This window comes from Leptodactylus fuscus, chromosome 10 (assembly GCF_031893055.1).
Source record: "Leptodactylus fuscus isolate aLepFus1 chromosome 10, aLepFus1.hap2, whole genome shotgun sequence".
NCBI classification, from domain to species: Eukaryota; Metazoa; Chordata; class Amphibia; order Anura; family Leptodactylidae; genus Leptodactylus; species Leptodactylus fuscus.
In genome coordinates this window covers 16300254-16327358 of record NC_134274.1, presented here as the reverse complement: position 1 = coordinate 16327358, position 27105 = coordinate 16300254, and the positions used below count along the sequence as shown (strand labels likewise).

Here is a 27105-nt window from a genome sequence, read left to right as displayed (position 1 = left end):
CCTGCACGCTGTCTGAGCCAGGCCTGTTCCTAAATTTAGTAAGTGCTACATAGCCAGCGCAGATGAACAGTGTGTCGTCTACGCCATTGTCTAAGCTTTTGGATGCAACACAATGGCAAATGTGCAAATATCTCATCCCTGGCTCAAACACTTAAAGGGGTATTCTGGTTCCTACAAGTTATCCCCTATCCATAGGATGGGGTTAACTGGATTGATGGAATCCTCATCAATCACAAGAACAGGGGTCTCATGTGCCTTGTATAAATAGAGTAGCAGGTCTCATATATGTGCTATCGCTGCACTCACAGAGTGCTGTACCCAGCTTTCCAAGAGCAGTCCCATAGAGATGAATAAATAGGCAGAATACATGCGTGACCTGCTCTGTACACAGGGAACCCCATTCACATGATTGGTAGGGGGCACAGTGCTCAAATTCCCCATCATCACTCCTTTTTTTCTTTGGATAGGAGGTAACTGGGGTTTACATGGAGCCAATAAATATAGATCCTTTTCCTACAACCAACACCACTCTTGGCCACTGTCTACTACATTTAAAGAGGACCTGTCACCAGGTGTGAGAAGCCCAGTTATCTGACAGGCGCTGTCACCCTGATAACTGGCAGGAGCAGCGCAGAACTCACCTAGGTTAAGAAATCTGTAGACAAGCCTCATGCTCTGTGTGATATTCGCTGCATGATCCTCCAGACGGAGTATGAGAAACTGATCCAGGTCAAATACCGACAACCAGTCCCATAAATATACCACATAGAGTCCAACTTGAAGACGGACCTGGGAAAAATGACAATTTTAGGGGTGAACCGAACCTTCACCTATCTCATGGAGCTGATAATAATGGTGTAATAATGTCACCGGGGAAGACATGACTACAAAATCGATTAACCCACAAGTTCCTAGGATACAAAGTGACAATAAACAGCCTGCTGAAATGTCAGGGGCCTATACAGAAAACAAAGAAAAACCCCTCACTATGCAATGAATCTTCGTTAAAGTTAATGTTCTGTATCTGAAGTGGGAGGAGCTTTTTATTTAATGGGAATTTCCAGGCAAATGATATTAGATAGGTCATCAATATCCGATCAGCAAGGGTCCATGGTGTCAGACCCACACTGATCTGATATTGATCTGCACTAAAAAAAAGTTTGGAAGCCCCGTTTAACTTTATAAATATAATAATAATATATAATGAATGCACACAGTCACCACTAGGGGGAGCTAACGGCATACGCAGTTATACAGATAGTAGAAGCTGTATAAATCTGCATGTTACAAGCACAACCTGCCAGGTTAGTGCCAGGATCTATCATGTTTCCTGCCATATTTACAACCTATTGGGATTCGCCAGTCTCTATCTTTTTACAAAACACATGCAATAACGTAGATTTAGGTAATGTTATAAATCTGTGTACAATATAAGGAATCCATGATGAAAGCCGAGCTATATACAAGTGCACTTCAGAGAACAGCCGTGCACACTGTCAATGCCGCCTGCTATGAATCCTCACCCCCGCTCCCCGATCCATCAGCTTATCTGTATCTCTGGCTATGGGCTTTGTAGAAGGGATTTACCAGGATCTCGAAAATTCCCTTGAGGCAGAGACCTGAGAAATGTAAACAGTGACAGCGCAGGAGCCGTATATAAGGTATGGGATATCTGAGAGCATACAGACATTACTGGATAGATATAGGAGGACCACTCCGCTCCCCTGACATGTCTGCTTTAGTAAATGGTCTGTGTTGTGGTGTTCCTATTTCATTCCACCTGGTAATATATGAATAAACTGACAACTGGGTGTCACCATTTATCTTCACATTAACATATTATGACACTAGTCAATAACTGCAATAGCATCTGACACCGTACGGACGCACAATATGGACAAGTGGGATGTTAATACCATGTTGTTGGTTTATATATATTAATTTCCAGGAGTATTAACAGAGGCACAGCACAGCTGAATGTTGGGGTCCAATTACCAAAGCCCCAGTGATCAGGAGAACGGGGGACTGAAAGCGCCCGGTAGCCTCATAGAAGTGAATGGAGCGCCAGTCATGCAAGTGCACTTTAGTGCCCCCTTCTGACCATTGGGGGATAAAGTGGTCGGACCACCAGCGATCGGACATTCATCCCCTGTCCTGTGGATTAGCCCTAAGTGTCCTACACACTTGTGTTAAGCTATAGGTAAACATTAGACTGATCTGATCAGGACTGGCTGCCCATGTAATATATATGGGAGTCTTCCCAGACAGCAGATGCATTTTGGATTTCAGCAGGATCCTGTTTTTGGAGAGATAAGCCACTGTCTGGTAACAGCTTATTCCCCTCTCTCCATCCAGAACACATGCACATTCCACCAAGCCCAGCATGCACATGCATGGAGAAGTCAGGAGGAATAGCTGTGAGCTACCTAAGATTTTATGGCCATCTTTACTGACCTTGCCAATTGTAAAGTATTGCTAAATCCATTATACTGGGGCACAATCCCTGCTCTATATATATGCTCTATATATACTGATATCGGCACCATCAGTGACTATCCGGGGGATATTTATATAGAGTCTAACAAAGCAGATACTACACTGGGGTACTTGTAGTGATCCTACATGACGTGAGACTCCATAGTAAATAACCAGGACTATAGTTACAGCTCAAAAGCCAAATATTAGATGGTAAGCATGTAGGAACATAATCTAGCAGACGGCTGCGGCTGGGAAGGCATTGGTGCCAGAAGGGGGGGAGGGGAGGAATTCAATAACCATTTAATGCACAGCTCCTCCTCGGACTATAATGGAGCATTTATTCATTAGATATGGTCATCCGGATACCAAAGCATAGAGATGGCCCATAGAGCAGATGGAAGCAGCAGATATAGTCTATATGGGAACAGTCTGGCCCTGCACAAACTACATCAATGCTTCTCATATCAGATACTGTGGGGTGGTTTGTACAGGGCACACAGGATGACCTATAGATGTAGATGCATTTTGCAATCCCTGTATATATTATATTAAGGAACTGCAATTTCTTAACATAATATTATACACATGACAGCACAGGGCAGGAGGAAGTTCAGCTTCCTTGCGACAACCAAGTGGGCACAGTCAGCAAAATAATGGGGCCACAATGTCTACCATTGTTCTTATCTCATATACATTGCACCAGCCTCCAGCAACCCTATATGGATATAATACCACCGCCCTATAAGTTATGGCTGTGTACTGCTGACACTTACCCCAGGGCAATGCTACTGGACCTTCAAGTATTGTTAAATATAACAAAAGCATAGCACATAAAGGTAAAAAAACATCCAATATACATAAATGACCTAAAAAAATCAGCCCAATCAAGGATATGTCTTAATCGAATAGCACACAATACAAACAGAGAGGACTGGAAAGTCCTGGTAATTAAGACATTCACCGTTATAATATTTCTAAAAATATAGTTTTATTGATACAAAAACATGTAAAACAATGCACATTATATGATCCATTTGTATGGTGATTTGTGACACAGGTCTCTGCCCTGTGGGTGGCCTTGTTTCTACAGTATTGTTAGTCTTAGTGTGTTATACTTATATATAATGTGCAATGTTTTACATGTTTTTGTATCAATAAAACTATATTTTTAGAAATATTATAACGGTGAATGTCTTAATTACCTGGACTTTCCAGTCCTCTCTATTTGTACTTCAAGTATTGTTAGTCTGAACATTGTATCATTGTCCCATGATAGGACTATATTCACATCTGCAATCCAAGCTTAGACCTGGGACAAATCTATTCCATTACAAAGAATGACTCCATGATGCTAGTATGAACAGAGCCTTAACTCATCCAAAGCCTCAACTCCCAAAACTGCAGATCTCAGTACAGATACTAATGGAATATTATAACTAATCGTCCTGTGGAGAATAGAACAGCTCTGCTATGCGGCGGCAGATGCGTCGTATTCCCCAGTTACGGATTAGAACAGATGTCGGTGCCCTTGGCTGTGTACACAGGGGGTTCCCGGGGGGGCATCACATACCGGCAGCGTGTTGCTGAAGGTGGTATTGTAGGCACAGGAGCGCAAGGAGGAAACTTGGAGGCAGCTCTCAAACATCTGCAGAGACTCGTTCACTTTGTCGTTAAAATCCTCGGCTGACTTGTTTGCAATAGCGAAGTACAGATAATCTGAATAGAGCCTGAGAGGGGAGAGAACAGCGCCATCATGATGAGAACAGAAGGATAGCAGGAGCAGATACTGTGTGCAGAAGTAGCAGAGCCGAAACAGTCAATGCTTTACACTGCTGGCTTCATACAGATCTCTAATAGAAGAAGGACTGGGTGGCTTTATTTCTGCATAATGGATACTATATTATAATTTCTATAGAATTCATTATACAAGAACTTCATGACTCGAAAGTAACAGTGACGAAACATGGAGGAAAAAAAACCTTAAGGTCTCGCTGCTGATTTACTGTAGTGACAAGTCTGTGATGCTAATTCTAGAAAAATACATCTAATCACAATCTTATGACTGCCAAACTTTATCGCTTGGCAGAAATTCAGCATCTAAAGAGAAATCAGAATTCCTTCCTGCAAATTAACCGCAATTTTGCAAAACAAGTCACTGTATATGGAGGGGGTGACAAGGATGCACTGAATAAATATACGCTTGGCGATGCACATTCATCACAGATTTGCTGTTTTTCTTTAGTTTTCTATTTGCTAACTGGAAACCATCAGCAAGCAGGTGGTCAACTGTACAGGATTTTCCAGGACTTATTTATTAATGGCCTATTCTGGGGTCTGACACCTGATCAGTTGTTTGAGGAGGTTGCAGTCTCTTCTCTGTAACGATAACATCACGTTCATCAGTCACATGATACAGCAGCTCAGTCCCATTCAACGTGAATGGGACTGAGCTACTATACCAAACACAGCTCCTATGATATATATTTGGTACTATGTTTGGTATTCAATGCAGAGGTCACAACCCACATCTAAATGCTGCGGTGTCTTCCAGTTCCCAGACGTCGGACCCCAGCAATAGAAGTTTAATACACACGTCCTGGAAAATCCCTTTAATGCAACGTCAACTTTACTCCTAATTGCAAAGGAACGAAGAACGGTTTCACCTCTCGACAGGGTCCCGCAGCATGACAAGGAACTTGGCCTTAGGCTGGAAAGCATGGATGAAGTCCTGGATCAGCACCGGGGGCTCCGTATTGGTGACATTGTCATAGAAGAACGACCATGGACTGTTGTCCCACATTGTAGATGCACTGGCTTCTCCTACAAAAAAATAATAATAATTTTATATACACAAACTATACACCGTTTACCACCATGTCGGTTCCTCTGCCGTTTCCTACCTGTAAGAATCTGATCCATCCGCCCAGAATCTAACAATATGTCTTCATTGTGGAAATCTTGGATTTTTTGGGCTGCCATATCAAAGAGGTCCAGGTAATCTTCTACTGGGAATGGCTTGTGGAAAGGCTCCTTTAACCTCACAATTCCTTAAAATGTGAGACAAGAATACAACCTTGTGAGTGATCTACAGTAGTCTATGCCGGATCTTATCAACATTCACTACGCCATCTCTGCAGGATAATAGGATGATCTAGAGGCGGGTGCACAACCTTTACAGAGAGGCACTTTGTCATACTATACAACCTCCAAAGCCTACAATAAAACTTAAGGGGATTTCTACTATATGGCATATGAAGAATATACGCTTTAGTAGGAGTTCTGCTTTAGACAGGATACCACACATGCAAGTATCTATTTTAATTTATAAAAGATGTGGACACAGCCAAGCGCTACGTATCTCTATCCTCCCTGGACCTGGTTCAGCAAACCATCAATATCAGAATATTAGGGTCTCTAAGGTGAAAACCTACCTAGCAGACATTTATGACAACCCCTTTAATAGCTGATCACCTAGTCTTAGGATGGATCATCAATTGGAGATTGATCCAAGGAAGATCTGACACCTGGGACCCCTACAGATCAGCTGTTTAGGCGAGTGCTTCATGACTGTACAGCTGCAGTGTTTTTTATTACATCTCAGCCCATTCACTGGAATGGGGCTGACCTGTGGCCGACGAAGCGGAATGCAAGACGTGACACTGGCGTTTCAAACCACTGATCCGCAGGGGTCCTGAGTGTCAGACCCCCTATTGATATTCAATTGATGATAGTCCTTAAAGACAGGTTGTCAATTAATAAATCCTAAAAAAAAAAAAACCTTTTAAAGTAAACAATTTCTCAACGTTGTGCAAAGGCCGCACAGTAATGGTTGCTGGAAGATTTCTGCTCTATAGCCTGAAAATCGTTGATGCAGCTGTGTACCATAATACAAGCTGTAATAGCCCCCTCTTCTCACCCAGGACACTATCATGGCTACCAGTAGTCATTTTCCTCTTCGACATTAATGGACAATGACATCACCTACAATGACTTTTCTTCCTCTTTTGGTTTCTCGCTGATCTTAGCCCATAATTCCTCTTCACACTTTCCCCAAGTTTTTTGTTAGGAAACTGTGCTGTAAATGAAATCGTGCAACCCCAAGCGTCCTCTTACCAAAGCGTTTCCGCGTCCACCAGTGCGGCTCCTTGATGACTGAGAAGTGGACATTAGGGTGTAGTCGTAGGCGGTCGTAGAGGTCAGTAGTACCACACTTGGGCTGCCCAATGATGTAAAAGTGAGGCAAACACCGCAACCTGTAGTATTGACCGTCTCTTACAGTAAGCCGTAACCGGAACCTGCGTCTCATATCCTCAAATATGTTGTGCAGACGCTTGGCATACAAAGAATAGGCGTTGGTCCCATAGGGATCACTGCTGACATTGCCATCGTATTTTTGGTACCAGCAAGGACTGCGGCACAAGTGAAGGAACTGATGCGGTATTACAGAGAATAGCTAGAGGAGAGAACGAAAAAAAATTGCTGGGTTAAATATCTAAAATTTTGATAGGATTTTTAGCAAGACTGGCTGACCTTAATGGGTATGAAATGTTTGCCCAATGTCTGTCTACTTGGTATAATCTGGGATTAAAAAAAAAATAGAAAGGATCGGGCATACTGATATTTTAATATGTCTAATCCCTTTTTAGCCGTGGAGATAAAACATAACTAGAGGTGTCGGGTAGTAGTTTATTAACTTCTCCCTGATGAAAAGTGTGCATGTGCAAGGAGGGGCTGGGAAGAATAGCTGTCAGCCAAACAATCATCCAGTCGACTGCTATTGAAAATATATGGTCAGTTTTACCTGTGATATGTTCTGAGAAAGCTAAAGAATATCCATTTGGGCCATTGTTACCTACGGCAGGGGTAGGCAACCTTCGGCACTCCAGCTGTTGTAAAACTACAACTCCCAGCATGCATATCTGCTCTTGGGACTCCCATGGAAGTGAATAGAGCATGTTGGGAGTTGTAGGCTCACAGCAGGTTGCTGACTCCTGTCCTATGGGGTTGTAACTAGAGATGAGCGAACACTGTTCAGATCAGCCAATCCAAACAGCACACTCGCATAGAAATGATTGGAAGCACCTGTGACGCTGACTTTGCCGGCGGCCGGCCGGCGTCACAGGTGCTTCCATTCATTTCTATGGGTGCGTGCTGTTCGGATCGGCTGATCCGAACAGTGTTCGCTCATCTCTAGTTGTAACCAACTCTTCTCTCTTAGACCACTATAGTCTTAGTGGTCAACTGAGCCTCTCCGATTCTGGCCCAATGAGCCCTGGCAAATAAGGGAACCCAACCACCCAAGCCTAATTGTTCTGCAATTCATAGACAGCCTCTTTAACTGTGTGTGATGCAGCTACTCTGCCCAAGGGCCATACACTAAGTATATTGGGTTCATGAGTATGTAGATTTTTGTTACAGATCCCTACTAAAAACACTATTCTGCATTCATAGGGTGAATCCAGTTCACACTATATGGAAAAAGTTAAAAAACAAAACTGTTACATCTCAATTGGTTTCTGTCCATTTCGTGTGGGCATTCTTAGTGGGCATGGCTACCTACCCCGAGGCCATGAAATATATACATTCATCTAGGACCACAGGACGACCCATCAAGGTTTCTAATCTCAGGCACGGATATGATAACCATCAGTCGCCGACCATTCATCTGGTACAAAACGCTGAGCTCGAGGGATTTATTATTTATGACTACTTCATCCGCTGCTCAGAACATTCCCCTGATAGAGTTAATGAACATATCGTAGTCTGAGATCAGATATGATGTCTGGCAGAAGAGCATTTTATAGCAGGAAAGGCTGGAGAACTTCTCAAGTGCACGGTCGAAAACTTTACTTACGTGAGGTTCATACTGCTCCAGTTCCGCCATGGTTGGTTTCCGCCTAGCTGTTAGATGGATCTCTCCTCTATCCAGGTATGAAGCCCCTAGGTGAGGGGTGGTGTACGTAATGTTTATGGCACATCCCTTAATGGCTTGAGTGGCCTCCTTTGGTCTTTCTGTATCAGATTGGTTGGAGAATCCAAAGTCTCTTGAGAAGGTTGCAGAAAGCACCTGGCCCAGATCTGATCTCCTTCCAGACAGTACATACGATGCAACCACCAATGCAGTTATTACCAAAGCCACAAGCAAACTACACACGGTTCTCCTGCCAAAGTACCTCCAGAAGCTCCACGGGCTAGTCTTGAGTGGTGACATTCCTACGGCTGGAGACTTAGTACTTTGCCAAGTAGATTTGGAATCCATAAGTCACTGTGATGTCTACATTGCTGCCCCAATCTCACCGGACATGGCAATACCTAAAAGCAGTGAGAGGACAAGGCAGACAGCGGGTTTCTTTAGACAGGGCACTTGTGCTGGATGAGTAAGAGCTATAGACTTCATCAGACGTATGGTGGGTAGTCATTGTTCCTGAAGTTTAAGGGCTCTATATAGAGGGGGAAAAAATATAATAGTCAGCGATGTGTTAGCGGTTGGAGATTTATCAGCCCAGCACCACTTCCTTATAATGTAATTCGTACAAGTAAGCTACTATTATGTGGTAATAAATACACAAGATGACTAAACCATCTGTAAAGTGACATGATTCTGCTTCAACTTCAAGAGTAAATTTTGGCTCAGTTTACAACAAAACCTTGGTCTACACGCCTTGCAAAACTTCATTGGAAACTCATCATTTCTCTACACCAGTTTTTTGTCTGCCTTTAAAAATATGCAAACTTTTGCACAAACCTGTAATTTTTCACAGTGACTTTTTTTCCCTTTGTTAGGCAGGGCTTAGATGGCGAGGTAGGGTCTCTACATCCGGATAGATTCTGACACACAGAGGAGCAGGGATATGTCTAATTCATTAAAATTAGGTGCAAATTACACTAGGGGACAGTTCATCAGGACCAGAAATTGTAACACCAGTCTTCATGAATTTCTCTTTTTGGGCACTTAACTAGACAGTGGTCTAGAAAAAGTGTCTGAAAAGATTCCAAGGTCTAAGGACACTTTGTTCACTGGGAGGATGCAGGGGAACTCAGTGCCACAAAATTTTCAAGAGGATTAAGCAAGGTTGATGGGCAAAAATTTTCAGACTATGTAACCTTTACCTCTCCACAGTGCCTACTGTCACCCAGAGCGTTCCCTGTATGTACTGCAGTTTCCAGCATGGTAACCATACCAGTCACTGTGCTGTACAGGAACAGGTGAACTGCAGGGGCTGTGGCTGTCAGGCCTCTTCACATGTGATATTGATGGATAGGCCATCAATATTAGAAAGGTAAATAACCCTTTAATATGCTGGACAATGTCCTATACAGGATAGTGGTCCCCATCATGGCCCCAATACAATGATCGTTATAAATTGACCCCCATCACTGTTCTCCACTTCTGCTGTGTCTCTCCTGCATTTACAGACGCTCTAGTCCAGAACAGGAGGAGCCGCGAAGCAGAGAGCACTCACAACCCTCACAGTTCATGGGCCACAGGTTTAATGAGGCCTGCAGCCTAAAAATTGGAAAATGGTAAAGCAGGAAGCCTGTGGCTTCCTGCTCTACCAGTAACAGAGCCAGGGGCAGAAGAAGCAGACACAACCAGCTACATCCCACCTGCTTATCTACTACCCTGTGTCAGTAATGGAAAAACCTCTTTAAGCTAATAAAACCAGAAACCCCCTGTAGGGTTCATTCACACGGGGCAAGAGGGGGCGGATTTTGGCGCTGAATCCTCCTCAAAATATGCTCCTTCACAATAGAGGTCTATGCAGACAGCTTGAGTTGCCCTTTGTTCAGGTGGATTTCGCAGCTGATTCTGCCGCGGCGTCCGCCTCGCGGCGGCATCCTCCGGACTGGGTCATTCATTTGTGCCTACTCGGAGCAGGAAGCCACGACTGTCAGAAGCTGCAACAGTCGGATTTTGGTCCTATTCTTCCTGTGTCAAAATCAGGACCCGTTTTTTTGAAAACTAAATGGTGTTTTTTTATCCACAAGGTGTTGATAAAATGAAAATAAATTTAATTTATTTTACTGGGATTGTATAATGCAGCAGTTTTTACCTGCTGCGTTTCCACAGTGTTTGGCCTTGGCCTGCAGTCAGGATGTGACCAAAAACCGCTCCAATGTGAGGATCGATGCAATTTTCACCTGAATATTGCGGTAAGCCCTTTCATTTATAAAGTACACACGGTAACTCAAGAAATGGCGCTGAGCGGCCATTAAAAACTTAAAAGCTTTTGCTACTTTAATGAAAAAGTTCCGATCTCCTTATCTGTGAGTTTTTCAGATCAGTCACAAAAGTAGGGAAAGATTTTTGAGGAAAAAATTCAATTAGATTAAAACGTAACCGCCATCAGCCATGTTTTTTCCCCGTCCTTACCCCATCAGACTTCGCAGCACCAGACAATGAAACTTCTCACAGAAAGACATCAAGGCCAATGCACCAGGCTGGGAGTCAGATTCTCGTATCCAGCCCCTGCAGCACGGATCCTATGAATATTTCAGAGTCCTGGCAACACGCATGAAATCACAGTGAAAAGCTGTTTTTAGCAGATCTGCTCACAGACGGTTCGTCAACCAGAAGGAATCTAAGCTGACAGTCCTGACCTCTCCGCACAACAAGTGCGATGCTCCCAGCATCGGGCGTTCGGCCGCCACTCCTAAGACTTCATTCCTCCCCAGGTTGGCTAATAAACTGCACATGTTTTGGAGTGGTGTCATTTACAGAAAATTATTACACGAGGAGATGGGAAGAATGCCATAATCTTATTTAATTTGCCTCCTTTCATCATCCGGCTAGCCCCGCTGCTATTTAATAGGCACCATTTGAGGTAATTAAATGTCTCCCAGCAAGGAATGAGCAGCGGTGACTGACGGAGATATTGTACGAGCGAGTAAACCAACGCCAATTACGCTGATGGGAATGAAAATGGCAAAGCAGAAGGGCGTACTCACAAGAGGATTAACAGCCAACATGGTAATAGTTTCCGCTTACTTTGCTCATAGGGATGTAGCGTTGCCCAGATTGGTACATGTAGTTCTCCGCAAATCAATAGGATTGTGGTTTAAAGTTTACATACGATTTGTTTCATTGTCCTTTTGTTAGTCTGATCCCGTCTCAGCAGTGCTGCACCTCCCATGAGGCGACCTGAAGCGACCGCTTCAGGCAGCGCTATGCCAGGGCCACGGGGAGGGTGGCATTTTTGCTGACCTAAGCCAGTCCAGGACAAGCTGTCCTGGACTGGCTTAGGGTCACCGTCACTGAGCGGTGGATTGGGGAAGCAGCTGGAGCAACGCTGCTCCAGCAGCCGCCCCTCACGCTCAGGCAAAGAGCAGGTCCTCTCCGTGCCTGCTTTCTGCCTGCTAAAGACAATTGCTTTGCTCGGCCCCGCCCCCTTCTGCTCGGTCCCGCCCCCTCCTCCGGGGGGGGGGGGGGCAGCGGCTTTCTGACGTCTGCTGCAGGCGGCAGAAAGCCATGGATCACCCCTGTGATCGCAGTTGTGGACCTAGCCTAAAAAAAATTAGTGCACGTTATAGCTTCCCATTGGAGACAATGGGAGGCATATTCCAGATGGAATTTGCTGCCAATTTCGAGGTGGTCCGATGAAGGAACCCAAAGAGGCTACTTAGCGGCCATACAGTTATGTCCTAACGCTATACTATTTGTGAGAGGCGCATGCCCCTTTATTGGAAATGGCGAAGGTGCATACCAACACCGCAACTAGCGACGCTTACATAAATCAATATTGGAGCATGTATGCAATGTACAGAACTAGAGCAGACGCCCCTAATATATATTATACTTTCCGCTTCAGACTAGGAATCTATCTGACCAAGGAAGTTCTCCTTGCCACAAAACAGTCGGAGACTTATTACTCCTGCAGAGGGGCTGATTTCCTATTTCCGGGATCCCAAGCAAAGTTACGTCTGGGGGCTACCCCAATACTGCTTATTCACACAATATACTCACCCCTTAGTGCCACTATACACAATATACTGTCTCCTAAATGCATAGTATAATGTCCCCTTGGTGTCCCCACACACAGCATATTGCCTCCTTGGTGCCCTTACACACAGTATAATGTCCACACGCACAGTATAAAGGGCCTCTAGTGCCCCCATACACAATATAATGTCCACTTTGCGCCTCCACACATAGTATAGTGTCCCCTTTGTGTCTCCACACACAGTATAATGGCCCCTAGTATTCCCACGCACAATATATTGCCTCCTTGATGCCCCCACACACAGTATAATATCCACTTAGTAGCCACCATGTAGTATACTGCCCACTTAGTGGTCCCTAGACCTGCCTTTCATGTGTAACCTGTAAGACCCTGGCTGTATCAGGACATCATGCGTAGAAGCACCCTGGGCTGAAGAGGAGAGGTCAGAAAGGAAGAGACCAGATTAATATCTCGGGCGTAGTCTTGCTGCAGGGAGTTGCAGCAGGTTGCGGCTATTGTGAAAACCTTGTAACATGGTGTTTCAGGAAAGATGTTTTGTCTTTTATTCCTTTTTATTTTAATCTACTGTTAACACATATTGTGTACTAAGTCTATCTCTAGATTTGATCATTGCTATTATTTTAAATATGGTCTTGTACTGGCTTGTTTTTTTACTGGCTTGGTTTTTATTATATTTTTATGTTATTTTTGTGTGATATTTCTGTTTTATATATTCCATGTCTTGTGTTTTTAAACAGTTTATGCACTTGATAAAGGGCATTTAGGCCCGAAACACGGTGAGTCTGTGTTGTGCACTCCAGTTTTTTCCCAATAAATCTATTGACCTGTGAGCGCGGTCCTTTTGGTTTTTTACATTTCTTTCACACCTGGTCCTTTCCTATTGGTGTTCCTGTGACGTGCTGCTCCCTCCACCTAGTCATCAATCTTCTAAACGTAACTGTGAACGGGATCACAGTCACATTAGGTGAGAGGCCAATCAGGTCTATTTGTCACTTGTGGGTTTTTCAAATTGCCACAGAATATTTATGATTATCTGCACTATGAGTGTGCTCGGTGTCTACTTTTTGTTCTAGATTAATATTGTCTGTTACCTATTGTAGTAGTCCATAGTAAATATGTCGGCCACTATTTGTTCGGAAGAGGGTCCTATGCAATTGCTTTGATTGTTTTATGGCTTTGCAAGGGACTTGTTCCTCCTTCTGGGAAGTCTCCCTTTTTATTCAAGAGACTTGGGGACAATCTAGAAGAGCATTGAAGGGCGTTTGGCCCAATACTTACGCTTTAATAGGAAAACAACCGCTTGCACCCGGAAAATCTCCGAACAAGTTATTCCAAGCACCAGTACATAATAGGAGTAAATGAATTCAGGCAATGACAGAAGAGAATCATATCCTGGATAAGGACAGGGCGTGCACATTAGGTCACTAACCCCCACTGTGAGCTCCCTGGCAAACAGTCACTTGCTATAGGAAAGTGGACTTCAGATATGTCTCCAGCCGCAAGGAGAGAGCAAAACAAACCCACCCTGTGGGGAAGCCAAGGAACGGCCTATACATGTAATTACTCCAACAGCGCGGCTCTTGTGCTCCCGCAGGACTCGCGAGGGGGAGGAGGGAGAAACTTTCCAGCAATTGCTTTAAGAGGAGCATTTAATTCAAGTGTTGGAGGGGGTGCAAATTTTTTTTATCGAGATGAGCAACCAACTCGACGAGCAGACAGCGCTGATAAATTATGGATATTCTTGTTGAAAGCGAATCCACATTAACTCATCTGTCACTATCAATTAACGGCTGCGGATTTACTCATAAATTATTATTTTTTATAATTTTTTTTTAGAACTTTTTTTTTTATATTCTTCCTTAAATAAAAAGAACCATTGAGGAGAAGTCTGGTTCATTGCAGCAGAAAGAAAAGTAGGGTGACATGAAAGCTACCAGTACAGGTCTTAAAGGGGTTGTCACCCAGCTTTCCCAGAATGGGAAGCAAGTCTAATCCTGCAGTGATGCAAATGCAGGCAAGTCCATCTTTCCGAGATACAGATATAAGGCAGAAAAGAAGGTAGGGAGTGAATCATACACCCCTATAATGCAGCTAGGTCAGGTCATTAGACCCTCAATCGGGCTGGAGTTTGCAGCCATAATACCAGCCAGCCATCTAAAAACAAAACCTAAAATTCTAAAAAATCTAAAACCCCAAATAAAAAGAAACTGATTTAAATGTTATTTTATGCCAATACATTCCCTTCAAATACCAACAAGGCCTTGTCACATGTAGCACCCCTGACCTCCAAAGGTCAGCCAATAACAGGGGTGACACCAGGGGTAAAAAAAAAAAAAGTTTTGTTTTTTTTTAACTTTTTGCTTTTATATGAAACAAGTCTAAAATTATAACATTGTTCCGTAAACCACGGAGATACTTGTGGCGACAACTGTTATCATAACCTTACTCCTCCTATCCTCATATATTAGAGATGTGGGTAAAAGCCAGAAATCTTGGGAACGTTTGCAGACGCCGCTGAATGAAAGAGTAAAAATAAACTATGCGGGCTGCGGCCGGGCGTCTGGGGTGGAACAGAGTACTACTACACCCTCCAGAGCAGCATAGTAGTAAAGAGCTTGTAGTCAAAAGGTAAAGCTACCACCCCATTGTGAAAAGGGGGAGGAGGAGAGGTCAGCTTAGATCTTATGCCCCTTCCTGGGAACCAGTCCAGCGAAGGTAAGGGTCAGCAAGTTGGGTCGGTTTCACATAGCGGTAATACTGGTTTATTTCAACATCCGAACTGGGCCCGGGATGCCAACCCATAGTACTATTGCAAATAACATGGGAGAGTCTTTATACTGTAGGGGCTGCCTCTGCCAGCTGCACTACTATCTTATGGGAAACTGAATAACATGGGTGACTGGCATTGTAGCCCTGGATTACCATCCAATCATTAGATTAAAGAAAAATTAAAGGACCCGGAGGATTCTAGACCAGTCTGTACATCAGTTAGCTTTCCAAGACCTGGCAGCATGGTGGCTCAGTGGTTCGCACTGCAGCCTTGTAGTGCTGGAGCCCTGGGATTGAATCCTGCCAAGGACAACATCTGCAAGGAGTCTGTATATTGTTTGTGTAGGTTTCCTCCCACACTCTAAAGACATACTGATAGGGAAAAATAAAAATTACTAGTCTGAAGATGATAAATGGCAATCACTACCTGCCAGCTCCAGTGTCCCATAATACACAGTCCACTACTGCCTACTTTTGACGTCAGCGTTAAATAACCAATCGCAGAAGGCACCAGCCGTCTGGGTGCACTCATCATTATGGAAGGCACGATGGATCAACACAAGTATGCATCTATCCTGGCAGACCATGTTCACCCCTACATGCGAATTGTGATGGATGATGGCATCTACCAGCAGGACAATACGACGTGTCATAAAGCTCGCAGTGTACTTGCATGGTTCGTCGCGCACCAGGATAAGTTTACCGTACTCCCTTGGCCAGCAAATTCCCCGGACTTGAAACCAATCGAGAATCTGTGGGACCACCTCAATCGAGTTGTTCGCGCCATGTATGATCAACCATGTAACTTAGCGCTGCTGGCCACATTACTGAAGTCGGCATGGCTCAACATCTCAATGAACATCATCACAACATCCCCTCTCTTCCTGCACGTCTTGCAGCGGTCGCTCTACCAAAGGTGGGTATTCTGGATTTTGACAGGTGGTCACATTAATGTCACTGGACTGTGCATATAAAAGCAGGGACTCTCGGCATCACAATTTTGTCTTTGGACTGGGAAATCCCAACACATCCAAATTCCTCCATGTGCATGGGGCCTTAGACAACATGCATATAGAAATTAATACGATGTGTATTTTCCATGCAGATTTGGATGTAATTCCACAGCAATATCTGGATGTATTGAATGTCAATTAGTTCCAGATCTCACCCAATCTCATCTACATAGCTGGCGCCGGAGACCCCGGCCTCACTGCCTAAGACTGTGTTGTCTTCTATTCAGCCATTTTTTTACTTTGCTTTCTGGGAAATTTATCATTCTCATACAACTTTTCCAGGCGTCTGTTCAGGAACCTGAGAGAGCTGGGAGAAAACCCATGTGGGATCTATAATGACAGATATAAGTTATCACCTTCTCTAGACCCAGGAATGACTACGACGTGACAATATTGTAGAGATTTACGGATTACATATAAAGCTATAAAAGGATCGTGCCCATCACTATGTTCTAATGTTATTTCGCATACAGCTTTATAGATGTGACAGCCGAGATCAGGAGATGGGATTTACACCGCCCTTTGTAGCTGCTCAGCAACACACGAAAAAGAAGAAGGTGACGGTTGCGAAAACGCTTCGATCTGGAAGATAAACGGAGCATATAGAGAACCTATTGAGGTCTTGTGAGTGCAAACCTGCAATGTTGAAATAAAATAACAGCTGTGAACAGCGGTAGGAAAAATATTCAGGATGGTAACAATAAGACCTTGTAAGGCGGCTGTTGATCACTTTATGGAATTTTCCCGTATAGGAAACACTGAAGGAGAGTCACACCTTGGAAGCCGAAAAAACACTGTGTCTCACAAGGCTGTAACCAAGTTGTGAGAGCCTAAAATACCATATATATATGTCATAGGAGTGGTAAAACTCACTCTGCTTTGCATTTTCAGGCGACACCAAGGGGTCTATTGAGGGCTCCATTGCATTACCCAGTCAGGCACAGATTTCAATGAACATCAGGTTAGGTCAGGGTAGGCAACCTTCGGCGCTCCAGCTGTTGTCAAAGTACAACTCCCAGCATGCAGACTTGCGCTGCTGGTCTTGGAACTCCCATGAAAGTGAATGGATCATGTTGGGAGTTGTAGTTTCACAGCAGCTGAAGTGCCAAAGGTTGCTAACCCCTGTGTTAGGCCATAAGCATATGCCATATTAGACCGCATGCCCATGGAGCAATCTGGACCACAAAATTGAGATCCATACATCGGCTATATTTCCCCGTCCGAAACCAAGTCAGGAGACAGACTTCTTGTATCATAATGAGCCATGATGCTGAAAGTCCCTGCCTTCTAATGGCTCTAGTGTCCGCACTATGTATGGTATGGGATGGTAAATCTGCAGGCAGGCAGGGACTCCTAGGATCCCAGATCACTATAATGCAATGAGTCCTGGATTTCCTACTAGGTTTGAACCAGGTTATCCGGTCAATGTACAGACCGGATTTTCCGATTCAGTTTGCCCCATTTGCAGCCTTTTTGCAGGGAGCCATCCTAAGGCTCCTATCACTGGGGTGCAATAACATGACCTCTCTTCATCCACATGCTACATTTAAGGCGCCATGCACACAGGCTAATTTTGTTGTCCAGATCTGTAATAATCTGTGCTTATGAGGCTTATAACCCACAGTGCAAAGTGACCTGCCATGTGGGTTTTACACCTGCAACAAGTCAATCCCTGCTGGAGGTGTCACCTGCAGATTACAACTTCTACATTGCAAAGCCATGGAGAGCCCCACAGAGAAAGCGGCAGAAATTAGAAGTAGCTGTATCCAGTGTACAGAGCTGCATACACACTATTGGGGGTTTGTAAAACTGCAGCGTCACTCCCTTTCACTCGAATAGGAGCAGGGCTGCTTCTGGCCTAGTATTTGGCTTTTGGCAGCCAAAACACCTGATCGGGATGTGATTCAGATGTCCCATACACAAAATGCAAAAAAATATACGTAGTGGAAATGCTGCAATTTCCAAAACCGTCGCATTTTTGCAAATCCCAGCATGTCAATTATACCTATGGAAACACCATTATTTCCCCTATAGGTATAATGGAAGCCTCTGCAGACTTTCTGTAAAAAGCGTGCAGGAAAAACCTGGAACCAAAGTTTCTAATAACAACGTATAGAAACCAGACACAGGATGTTGTTCAGTTATTGAGGGCGCCATCTTTACAGGTGTTGTGCCGCCATGCAGATATCCCCTACATATCCATATCACTAATGATCATAAATATACTTAGATACTTCTGATTAATCCGTTTTTGCTGTAATTATAAGACTTTATCAATAAAAATCACTTCAAGGGGCCATAACAAAATTAGAACTTTCTACCTATCCCCAGAACAGGTGATAAGTATACAACTAGTAGGGGTCTTCTCTCTTTGACCACCCTAAAAAGTCCTGCAAGCCTGACTTCTTCATCGGGTGATGTCAAGGAGAAAATAACAGATACCCAATGGACCCCATTATAGTTAATGAGGTCCATCAGCATCTATTGTTGTCCATTCATAAAGATGAGCAAGTAGTATTTGATCAAATACCTCTCTCCCATGCGTGTAAGCGGCCAAACACCAAGGGGTTAAGCGCAGTGAATATTTGATGTGCTTAACCCCTTGGTGTTCGGCCACTTACACGCATTCCTATGGGAGCGAGGTATTCGATCAAATACTACTCACTCATCTCTATTGTCCAATATCAGACGCATCATTTTTTTTTTTAGAGATTAATTCCTATGATGGACCAAAGGATTAAAGGCATCTTACATGGCATCTTGTCACAGAGAAGGTGACAAAGGGTTAACACAAGACCTGACGGGAAGACTCTGTATACTATATATAGCGTCATTAAAGCTTCCTTACCTATGTGACATTTGTAGGTCACAGCAGAGCTCACGTAGAAGAAGTGTCAGTAGCAGGAAATGTTGTAAGTCAGTTTGTTAAAATGGCGCGTATATTAAAACCTTTTCAAGGGGTTATCCAGTATTAGAGAAGGGGTCTGCTTTATTCTGCAAAAACAGCACCACTTCCGTCTAAGGACTATGCCCTGTACTGCAGCTTACCCCTGTCACTTGAACAAGGATGAGCTGCAATACCAAACACAGTCTGCAGACAGGAGTGGCGCTGTTTCTGGGGGAAAGAAACCTCCTGTTTACTGGCATAAGCAATAGTCCGTCAACATTACGTAGTCTTATAATTGTCAGTGCATGCACAGAGAGTAATGTATTCTCCTCGCTGCTCCCTCTGCTCCAGCACTGCATGGGTTAACGCTCCCTGTGATATCTGATCATTATTCTATTGATGTCCCAACCGGAGAAAAACATTATCACCTTCCATATTTCTGATGCATTGTATCAGAGCCAGAGAAGATTGAAATATATTACACGCTCATGAGGGACTGTTCACATTATCTCTCTGCTACCTGGCAGCAGGACAGATGGTATGGAATGTAGATGGCGGTGATAGATGTGCGCCGGCCGGGCGGGTGGGCGGGGTCTTCTTTAATAATGCTAGTTATTATTTACCCATTAGCCAATGCCGCTTTGCATTCGTCCCGTCTACGTTTTTGAGGGCTGAGTTCTACCTATTTTGCATCCGATTTTAACAGATTAATTTTTGTGGATTTTTTTTAATCCGTTTTTACATTCATTAAAGATAGACCCATTGATCTCTGTTGCGTCTGTCAAAAAACACAAATATAGAACAGGTCGGGGTTTTTTAACTTTTTTCTCTCCGTCGCTCACTTACGTCTGTGAGATTTGGTACATTAAACATTATAGGTAGCCACAAACACTTCACATAGAGGGCTACGTATACCTGGCCTACCCAAAAGCATGCGCTCCTGGGTCACCTGACCACGCACCATGGTTGATGCATAACTCTTCATAAATCTTCAAAGGACCAAGGACTGGGCAGACTGACATGCCCCATTCTGGTTTCCTTGAAAACAACCCTATCCGAAAGCTATGACAGTATATCCGCCAGAAGGCAACTACTGAGCAGCAGGACCAAACCGCCGCGCTGGGAGGCACCAGAGCACCCGGCACAGGTGAGTATGCTTTGGTTTTTTGGGTTTTTTTTCCACCTCCCTTAGCCTCATTATAATATCAAATTTTATCCCGGACCACCCCATCCCCAGAGTTATTGGTTCTAGGAAACTTAAAAGATCTTTTGTGATGAAATTGGACACACCCAGCTGACTCCACAGATGTGACATCACTTGTACGGTATCATAGTCTCTTAAGGCTAGTGTTTAGCCACAACTACCTGCCAGGGTGCCCTCCTCATCTTACTCCATGAGGTGGGGAAATCAGCAGACTAATCTGGTTAAGATGAATTTCTTTGCCTTTTCGAGCTTTGTCCATACAGGGCTCTGAAGGTCAGCCCAGGGTCACTGCTCCCCTCTCCTCTATTTGTATCTGCTTGACCAAAGTCATAAAACAACAGGAGGAAAAACAACTTCTTTTCTGATCCTCTCCCTTTGTGCACATAAACCACTTGAGTGGATTTTTAACATTCATAAATATATTTTATATATATTAGTAATAATACATAGCTACTGTCACACCATCATCCGTATCTGATCAATGAGACAAGAACGACGCATCCCCACAAGTACACACGTACCCCCAAACTACACACCCCACGCCCACCGGTTATGCTAATAAAGCCCTTTGTATTGTATTGTACTATATTGTATCTGATCTGTTGGGTTTTGACACCCAGACCCCATACAGATCAGGTGTTCCAGAAGCTACAGCAGTGGATGGGAAGTGGAAGTAGCTTTGCTCTGGTGCTACTGCTATACAGTGGATGGGGTTGCAACTCTGCTCCAATATAGGACCGCACCAACCCCAAGAGGCTGCTGGAACAGCTGATCTGTGCAGGGTCTGGCTGTCAGACCCTCGCAGATCAGTATAGAAAAAAAAAAGACATTTGGAGCTGAAAAATCCCTTTATGTTCTTTAGGGTAGTATAAGGGTTCATCCAGGATATATATGCTGTGGATTTTCAGTTACAGGTGGAAAATCTATAGCATGTACAGTAGCAACAAATTTCTCCCACTGCAATAAGTACATATGGTAAAATCAGCGCCAAACTCACATTTAGGAACTCCGCATTAAAAACTGTACAATTTGTTGCCAATCTTGTAGAAAATCCATAGCGTATCAGTCCTGTGTGAACATACCCTAATGTACATACAGGTTTATTGCAGAAATTTTCATCCTATTCATCGGACTTTCAGAAATCTAGATGCATGGAGTAGAAATTTAGTTGCAAAAATCTGCTGAATATGAACACGCCCTAAAGAAAGAGCCATAAAAGAACATTAAGCCTAGGGCTAGATGGGGACTTTGTTGCACAACCAAAGAGCGCGGTGTCGCCCTGAAACTCCTTTACCAGTGTAAGTTCATACCTGTGCTGTGTCCCCAGCCATTTGCTAAAGCAACGGTGACCTGCGGACAACCATGGACCCCAAACACTATAATGGGGTCTACCGGGTTTCCGTGAACTATTTGACGGTTTCTGCGGTGAAATTTCCAACAAATCTTTAGTTGCGGTCAAAGGCGACTAAATCCCAGGTGAAACAGACCTGACAAGTGACCTGCAAAGACAATATCCCGCCGATACATCTAACACATGGAAATCCTTCAGATGAATAGGAATCCCCTAAGATTCCTCTGATCCGGCATTCACAGGACCAGATGAGCAAATATTCTGGATGATCAGACGCATACTGAAAAGCCACAAGAAAATGCAAGAAAAAAAATGTCTTGAGGATCTATCCAGATTTCTTTGTAGGTCCTCAAGACCTTTTATTACAAGAACTAAGATTGTTTCTGGATTATTGGCAGTCGGATGAATGAAGTGTATGAGGATGAGCACCCTGACTCCAGAGCATTCTGCACAGCTGATCTGTCTGTGTGCACTGTATGGTATAGTAGAGCCCAGCACTGACACTACAGTGTGAAGTTGTAGATACATAAAATGCATCAGACGACCCTCATGTCCCCCACCCCAGAGGCACAAGTTACCTGTCAGAGCATCCTCCCAGTCCTCTATGCAGAGAAGAGCCCCCTGCACGGCACACACAGCAGGGGCACCCGCAGCAGCCTCAGCCCTGGCATCTGCCCGGTCCTAGATGCCCCAGCTCCTGGAATAAAGCACAGGCCACGCCCCCTGCACGTCAATCAGGACCAGCCCTCCCAGCTACAACCACTACCGTAATACACGCAGCTCCTGCCGTAATGTGCAGGGTAGGCGCGCAGCTGTGATGCAGCTAATGAGGAGAGGAAGCTGCTTATCTGCCAGGATGTAGCTGACATGTGTTTGTGGTGAACACAGCACAGACTGCAATAATGCAGAGTACTATAATGCCAACTGTAAGGGGTGAAGTCCATGCATCTATATTATTACTTGGTATAGCACCTACACTATCTGCAGCGCTGTACAAAGATTCACATCACGCACTGTGCACAATGTATAGAAGGAAACCCATATGAATAAGGGGAGACCATGCAAATAATGGGGGAAAGTTATCAATCCAAGTGGTGATATGGCGCAAGACCCTTTCTTACGTCACAGCCCCCATTCTTTGCTTTAATGGCCACATTGTGTGGGGTCAGTGTGGAGACGCCTCAGCCCGACATATTTATTATAATTCATGTCAGTTATCATAAACTTCTCCATACATCAGTCATTACCTGCACCAGTCAGGTCCTATATAAGACCGGCATATGAAACGTCAGTCTTAATAAAACTGCCCCAATGGAACAAATTTATTATATCAGGTCCTGAATCTATAACTATATTATGCTAGAAACCATTTATCTGATCCCAGCACCAATGTGTAATACACTGAAGTCTATTATATATGTATGTCTATAGCACCGCAGACATGAAATAGCATGGGGTGCAAATATATACAGTGCTCTTACAGTGCTGGTGTTCTGAAGGAGGTGGTCTTCTCACTAATATACTTAATAGAAGAAAAATGTTTGTTTCTTCATGCATTTGTCTCCTACTGCCTCAAATCTGTATAAGAGAACTCTATGGAGTGAGAGAGGGGAGGAAGAGGAGGGCTCCTCAAAGGAGAGAGACATCTCACCATAGAGAGACAGTTGCCTCTATAGGGGCAACATGGTGGCTCAGTGGTTAGCGCTGAAGCCTTGCAGTGTTGGAGTCCTGGGTTGAAATCCCAGCAGGAACAATATCTGCAAGGATTTTGTACATTCTCCCCGTGTTTGTGTGGATTTCCTCCCATTCTACAAAGACATACTGATAGGAAAAAAAATGTACATTGTGATCCCTATATGGGGCTCACAATCTACATTTAAAAGAAAAAAAAAAAAGAAAGAGAGAGAGAAACAATTGCCTCTCACAACATAGCTGTCTCTCTCCTTCTCTCCCTTGTATTGCATTAGCAATCAGACCCCCTAGGGGGGTCTAATAAAAAAATAAAAAAAATTCTAATTTCCCCTCTTTCCCTAGAACAAGTACTTAAATACTGTGAAACACCTACACATTAGATATCCTGGTGTCCGAAACACCCAGGCTACAAACATATCAGGCTACAAAAAATCAAAAGTGCCAAACCAACGTTTTTTCATTGTTTCGCCGCTGATAAAAACTTGTATATAAAGTGATCAAAGCAATAGACATTCCCCAAATTGGTATAACTAAAATGTACATCTGGCCCCGCAAAAAGCGATGCGTTATGTATCCCCGACACAGAAATATAAAAAGAGTTACAGATGTCAGAATATGGCGACTTTAAGAAAAATGTCTCCGACGGGAAGGGGTTAATATCTGTCAGTCAAACGTTTATTCAGCCAAATGCTATTCCTTCTGATTCCCCCATACACATGCACACTCATTCTTGAGGACAAGGGTCAAGATCTGAGGGCTACACGGTGGCTCAGTGGTTAGCACTGTAGCCTTGCAGTGCTGGGTCCTGGTGTTCAAATCCCGCCAAGGGCAAAAAAATCATCTGCAAGGAGTTTGCATGTTCTCCCCATGTTTGCATGGATTTCCATGCCATATTCCAAAAAGACATACTGATAGGGAAAAATGTACATTGTGAGCATCTTTCATGGGAAGCCACCAAAATGAACAGATTCAGCCAACTTTATTTTAATGTGTATGGGGGCCTTGACTCTACCCAAAATTAGAAAATTCTGGGTTGATCATAGTAAACCCCATAAATGTCCCAGACCCTTTGTCACACTCATAGTATACTAAGATACAGGGAGCTGTTTGATGTGGTCCTCACACTGCAGACCCCCAATGGCTGCCTGTAAGATGCTATTTCTGACCCTTTGCCCCTGCTCTTATATTGTTAGCCCAGGATAGAGTCACAAATGAAGTGTCCAATCCATGATGGACCCTTGTGCCTTCTTTGCCTTTTGTTCCATGTACAATAGGCAGGACTGCATCTGTTACCGCAGAATGTCTCCTTCTACGTGTCCTGTTTTAGAAAAAGCCTCAGTTCCTAATCCTGCTGACCAGCAGCGGCAAGACACTGCCAAGCAAGCCACTTTTTGCAAAATCTGCACAATGGCCAAGAAAGAATTCCCCCGATGTCTAATTAATGTCTATATACAAAGTAATTTATGGATTCATGAAATACTTAGCTTTTCCTGCACATATCTGTACGGTTTGATGTTACTTTATCAACTACAGGAAAACAGATAAAATCTTCAGGAACTGACTGAAACGTGCTTTGTTTTTTTGTAGGCCCTGTTCATATGGGCAAGGGTGCTCTATCAGACACCACTCCATCCCGCCTATTTGCGGGTCATGTGCTCTCAGTAGTTGATCCGTTTTTCAAGTCTTATTCAGAACTTTTCTCCTTATATCCAGAGGTACCCATTCATTGGAGCCAGTGAGCACAATCTGCAAAACGGACAAAAGTGAGTTTTGCTTACGGTCCCATACACCGGATCATGAAAATTTCACGTCGTTTGTAAAGGGCCATAGAAATGAATGGGTCACCAGTAGCACACATGGTCGTGTGCATGAGGCCTTATACCTTGTGTTTTATTCCAGAGCTGCATTCACGATTCTGCTTGACCGAGGTTGATGCAGATAGTAGGAATCCCCTGGTAAATGCCTTACTATCCTCCTACTATTCACTAAGTTGCACGTGGTATCTGGAAAATTTTGGCCAATGATGAACATGTATTATAGTATCTCAGCAGAGAGATCTTTTACATAATATAGTGTTGAACGGCTGAAAATAAAATAGGGTAACCTTGGTAAATTTAAGCTTTTCCATAGCATGTTTCAGCAAATGTATAGTGTCTTTACAATAATGTAAGGGTATGATCACATTGCAGAATTTGACACTGATTTTGCAGCAGATTCTGTCCTGATTCCCTCTTCCATGGTTTGCAAGATCACATCAGGACAGTGGAAAAAAAAAAAAGTCTCCTGCTGGATCTTTCTACAGGTTCCCTGGCTGATTCCAAGACAAAAAGCTGATGCTCTGCCTGAAATTCCTCTTCATTTTCCGCGTGTGAACATACCCCAAGGTGACTTAGTAGGTAACCCATTCAGCATTGGAGGATTAAGAAAGGCATCACTATAGGGGATGCAAAAGTTGTAAGGGCTCCGAGACCAATGGTTGCAAAATGGGTCATCTTGCCACATAAAATAGAATTACAGTAAATATGTGATAGCTGTTGTACAAAGATAATACATTTGGTATTGGGACCCTGGAACATCACATCAAATTCCTATGAACAAGCCCTGGGATTTTATATTCTAATGACACTTACCAGTATTTGCATGACAGCGCCCCCGGTCTGTCAGTGGTCGCTCTGTCAGTCTATCTAGCCAGCTGGACCGTCCATTATAATAGATCAGAGCCCTGCGATCTCTTGTTTATGACCATGATGTTTCCAGTTCTAAACCAGAAGCACGTGTGTTCATGCCTCGTAAAGCCGTGTACACCAAATTACTAGCAGATATGAGCCTGTTAATCTTCTTACAGAAGCGTCTAACAGGAAGCTTTGTACTACTCACCCGCATGTGGTCTTGATATTACGCTGATCTTACTTAATGGGAGGCAGAAAGGAAATCCCATCAGTTATTATTCTCTTATAAAAGTCAATCATAAATTCTGTGTTCTTGTGAATGTAAAGAAGGTGCAAGGAAAAGTCTGGACCCATGGGCAATAAAGGGTCAACAGTCAAGTGTGCACATTTATTTTAATGGGGAAAAGGGAATAAGCCGCGACTATGAAGCTGCAGCAGTAAATATAGTAGGTGGAAATCCAACGTGCCGATCTTTCTTTCCCATCATGTAAAGTCAGATGGCTCTCATACTCATTAGGTGGTCAGTCTAAGTGTTTCGCACCGCGGGTTTTTAGGGATGAATCGGCTGCAGAATCTGGGGTAAGATCAAGCAGGAAGCTTATTTTTCAGTGACCTAATTCATTGATTGAATACACGCGGGAGGCAGAATCCAGTACAGAATTTCGATCTGATTTTGAGGCGGACTCCTCTGAATGAACTTACCCTTACCCTGACAATTCCTCACCAGCCCATGTTTCTTTGTTTTCTACTGGGATGCCTAGGCCGCAGTGATGATGCAGCCATAGTAATGTGATGTCACATGGTTGCATTGTTGTATGGCTCTCAGTGTCGGATTTGGGGTATTTTCACACAGCGGAAACCTTTTCTGCCGTGTGACTTTTGGGGGTTTTTTTACTGTAATTTTTATTGAAAGGTTTTTTTGTATGGTTAAGCAAAGCCGTCAGGTTCTCCATACTATGGACATCCTTAACTCAGGCTACAAGATCAGAGGGAGGAGAGGTACTCTTCCATCGAAGAGCGATGAGCGTTTTGGCTGCGGTACAGAGATAAAGAAACAATTTAGAGGACTGTTTACCCAGG

At 43.7% G+C, this 27105-nt stretch overlaps 1 protein-coding gene across 1 annotated transcript in view; it reads right to left on the bottom strand.

Annotated features, from left to right (window-relative positions):
* CHST15 (carbohydrate sulfotransferase 15) overlaps positions 1–26105 on the bottom strand; it is a 26796-nt gene extending 691 nt beyond the window's left edge. Inside the window, exons 1-7 of the mRNA XM_075257709.1 lie at positions 25987–26105; positions 8333–8918; positions 6592–6931; positions 5379–5525; positions 5142–5298; positions 4049–4205; positions 642–789 (exon numbers count right to left, since the gene is read on the bottom strand). Of these exons, the coding sequence (XP_075113810.1) occupies positions 642–789; positions 4049–4205; positions 5142–5298; positions 5379–5525; positions 6592–6931; positions 8333–8737 (1354 nt within the window). The 5' untranslated portion in view covers positions 8738–8918; positions 25987–26105. The remainder of the gene's footprint in view (positions 1–641; positions 790–4048; positions 4206–5141; positions 5299–5378; positions 5526–6591; positions 6932–8332; positions 8919–25986) is intronic.
* Positions 26106–27105: the final 1000 nt, after the last annotated feature.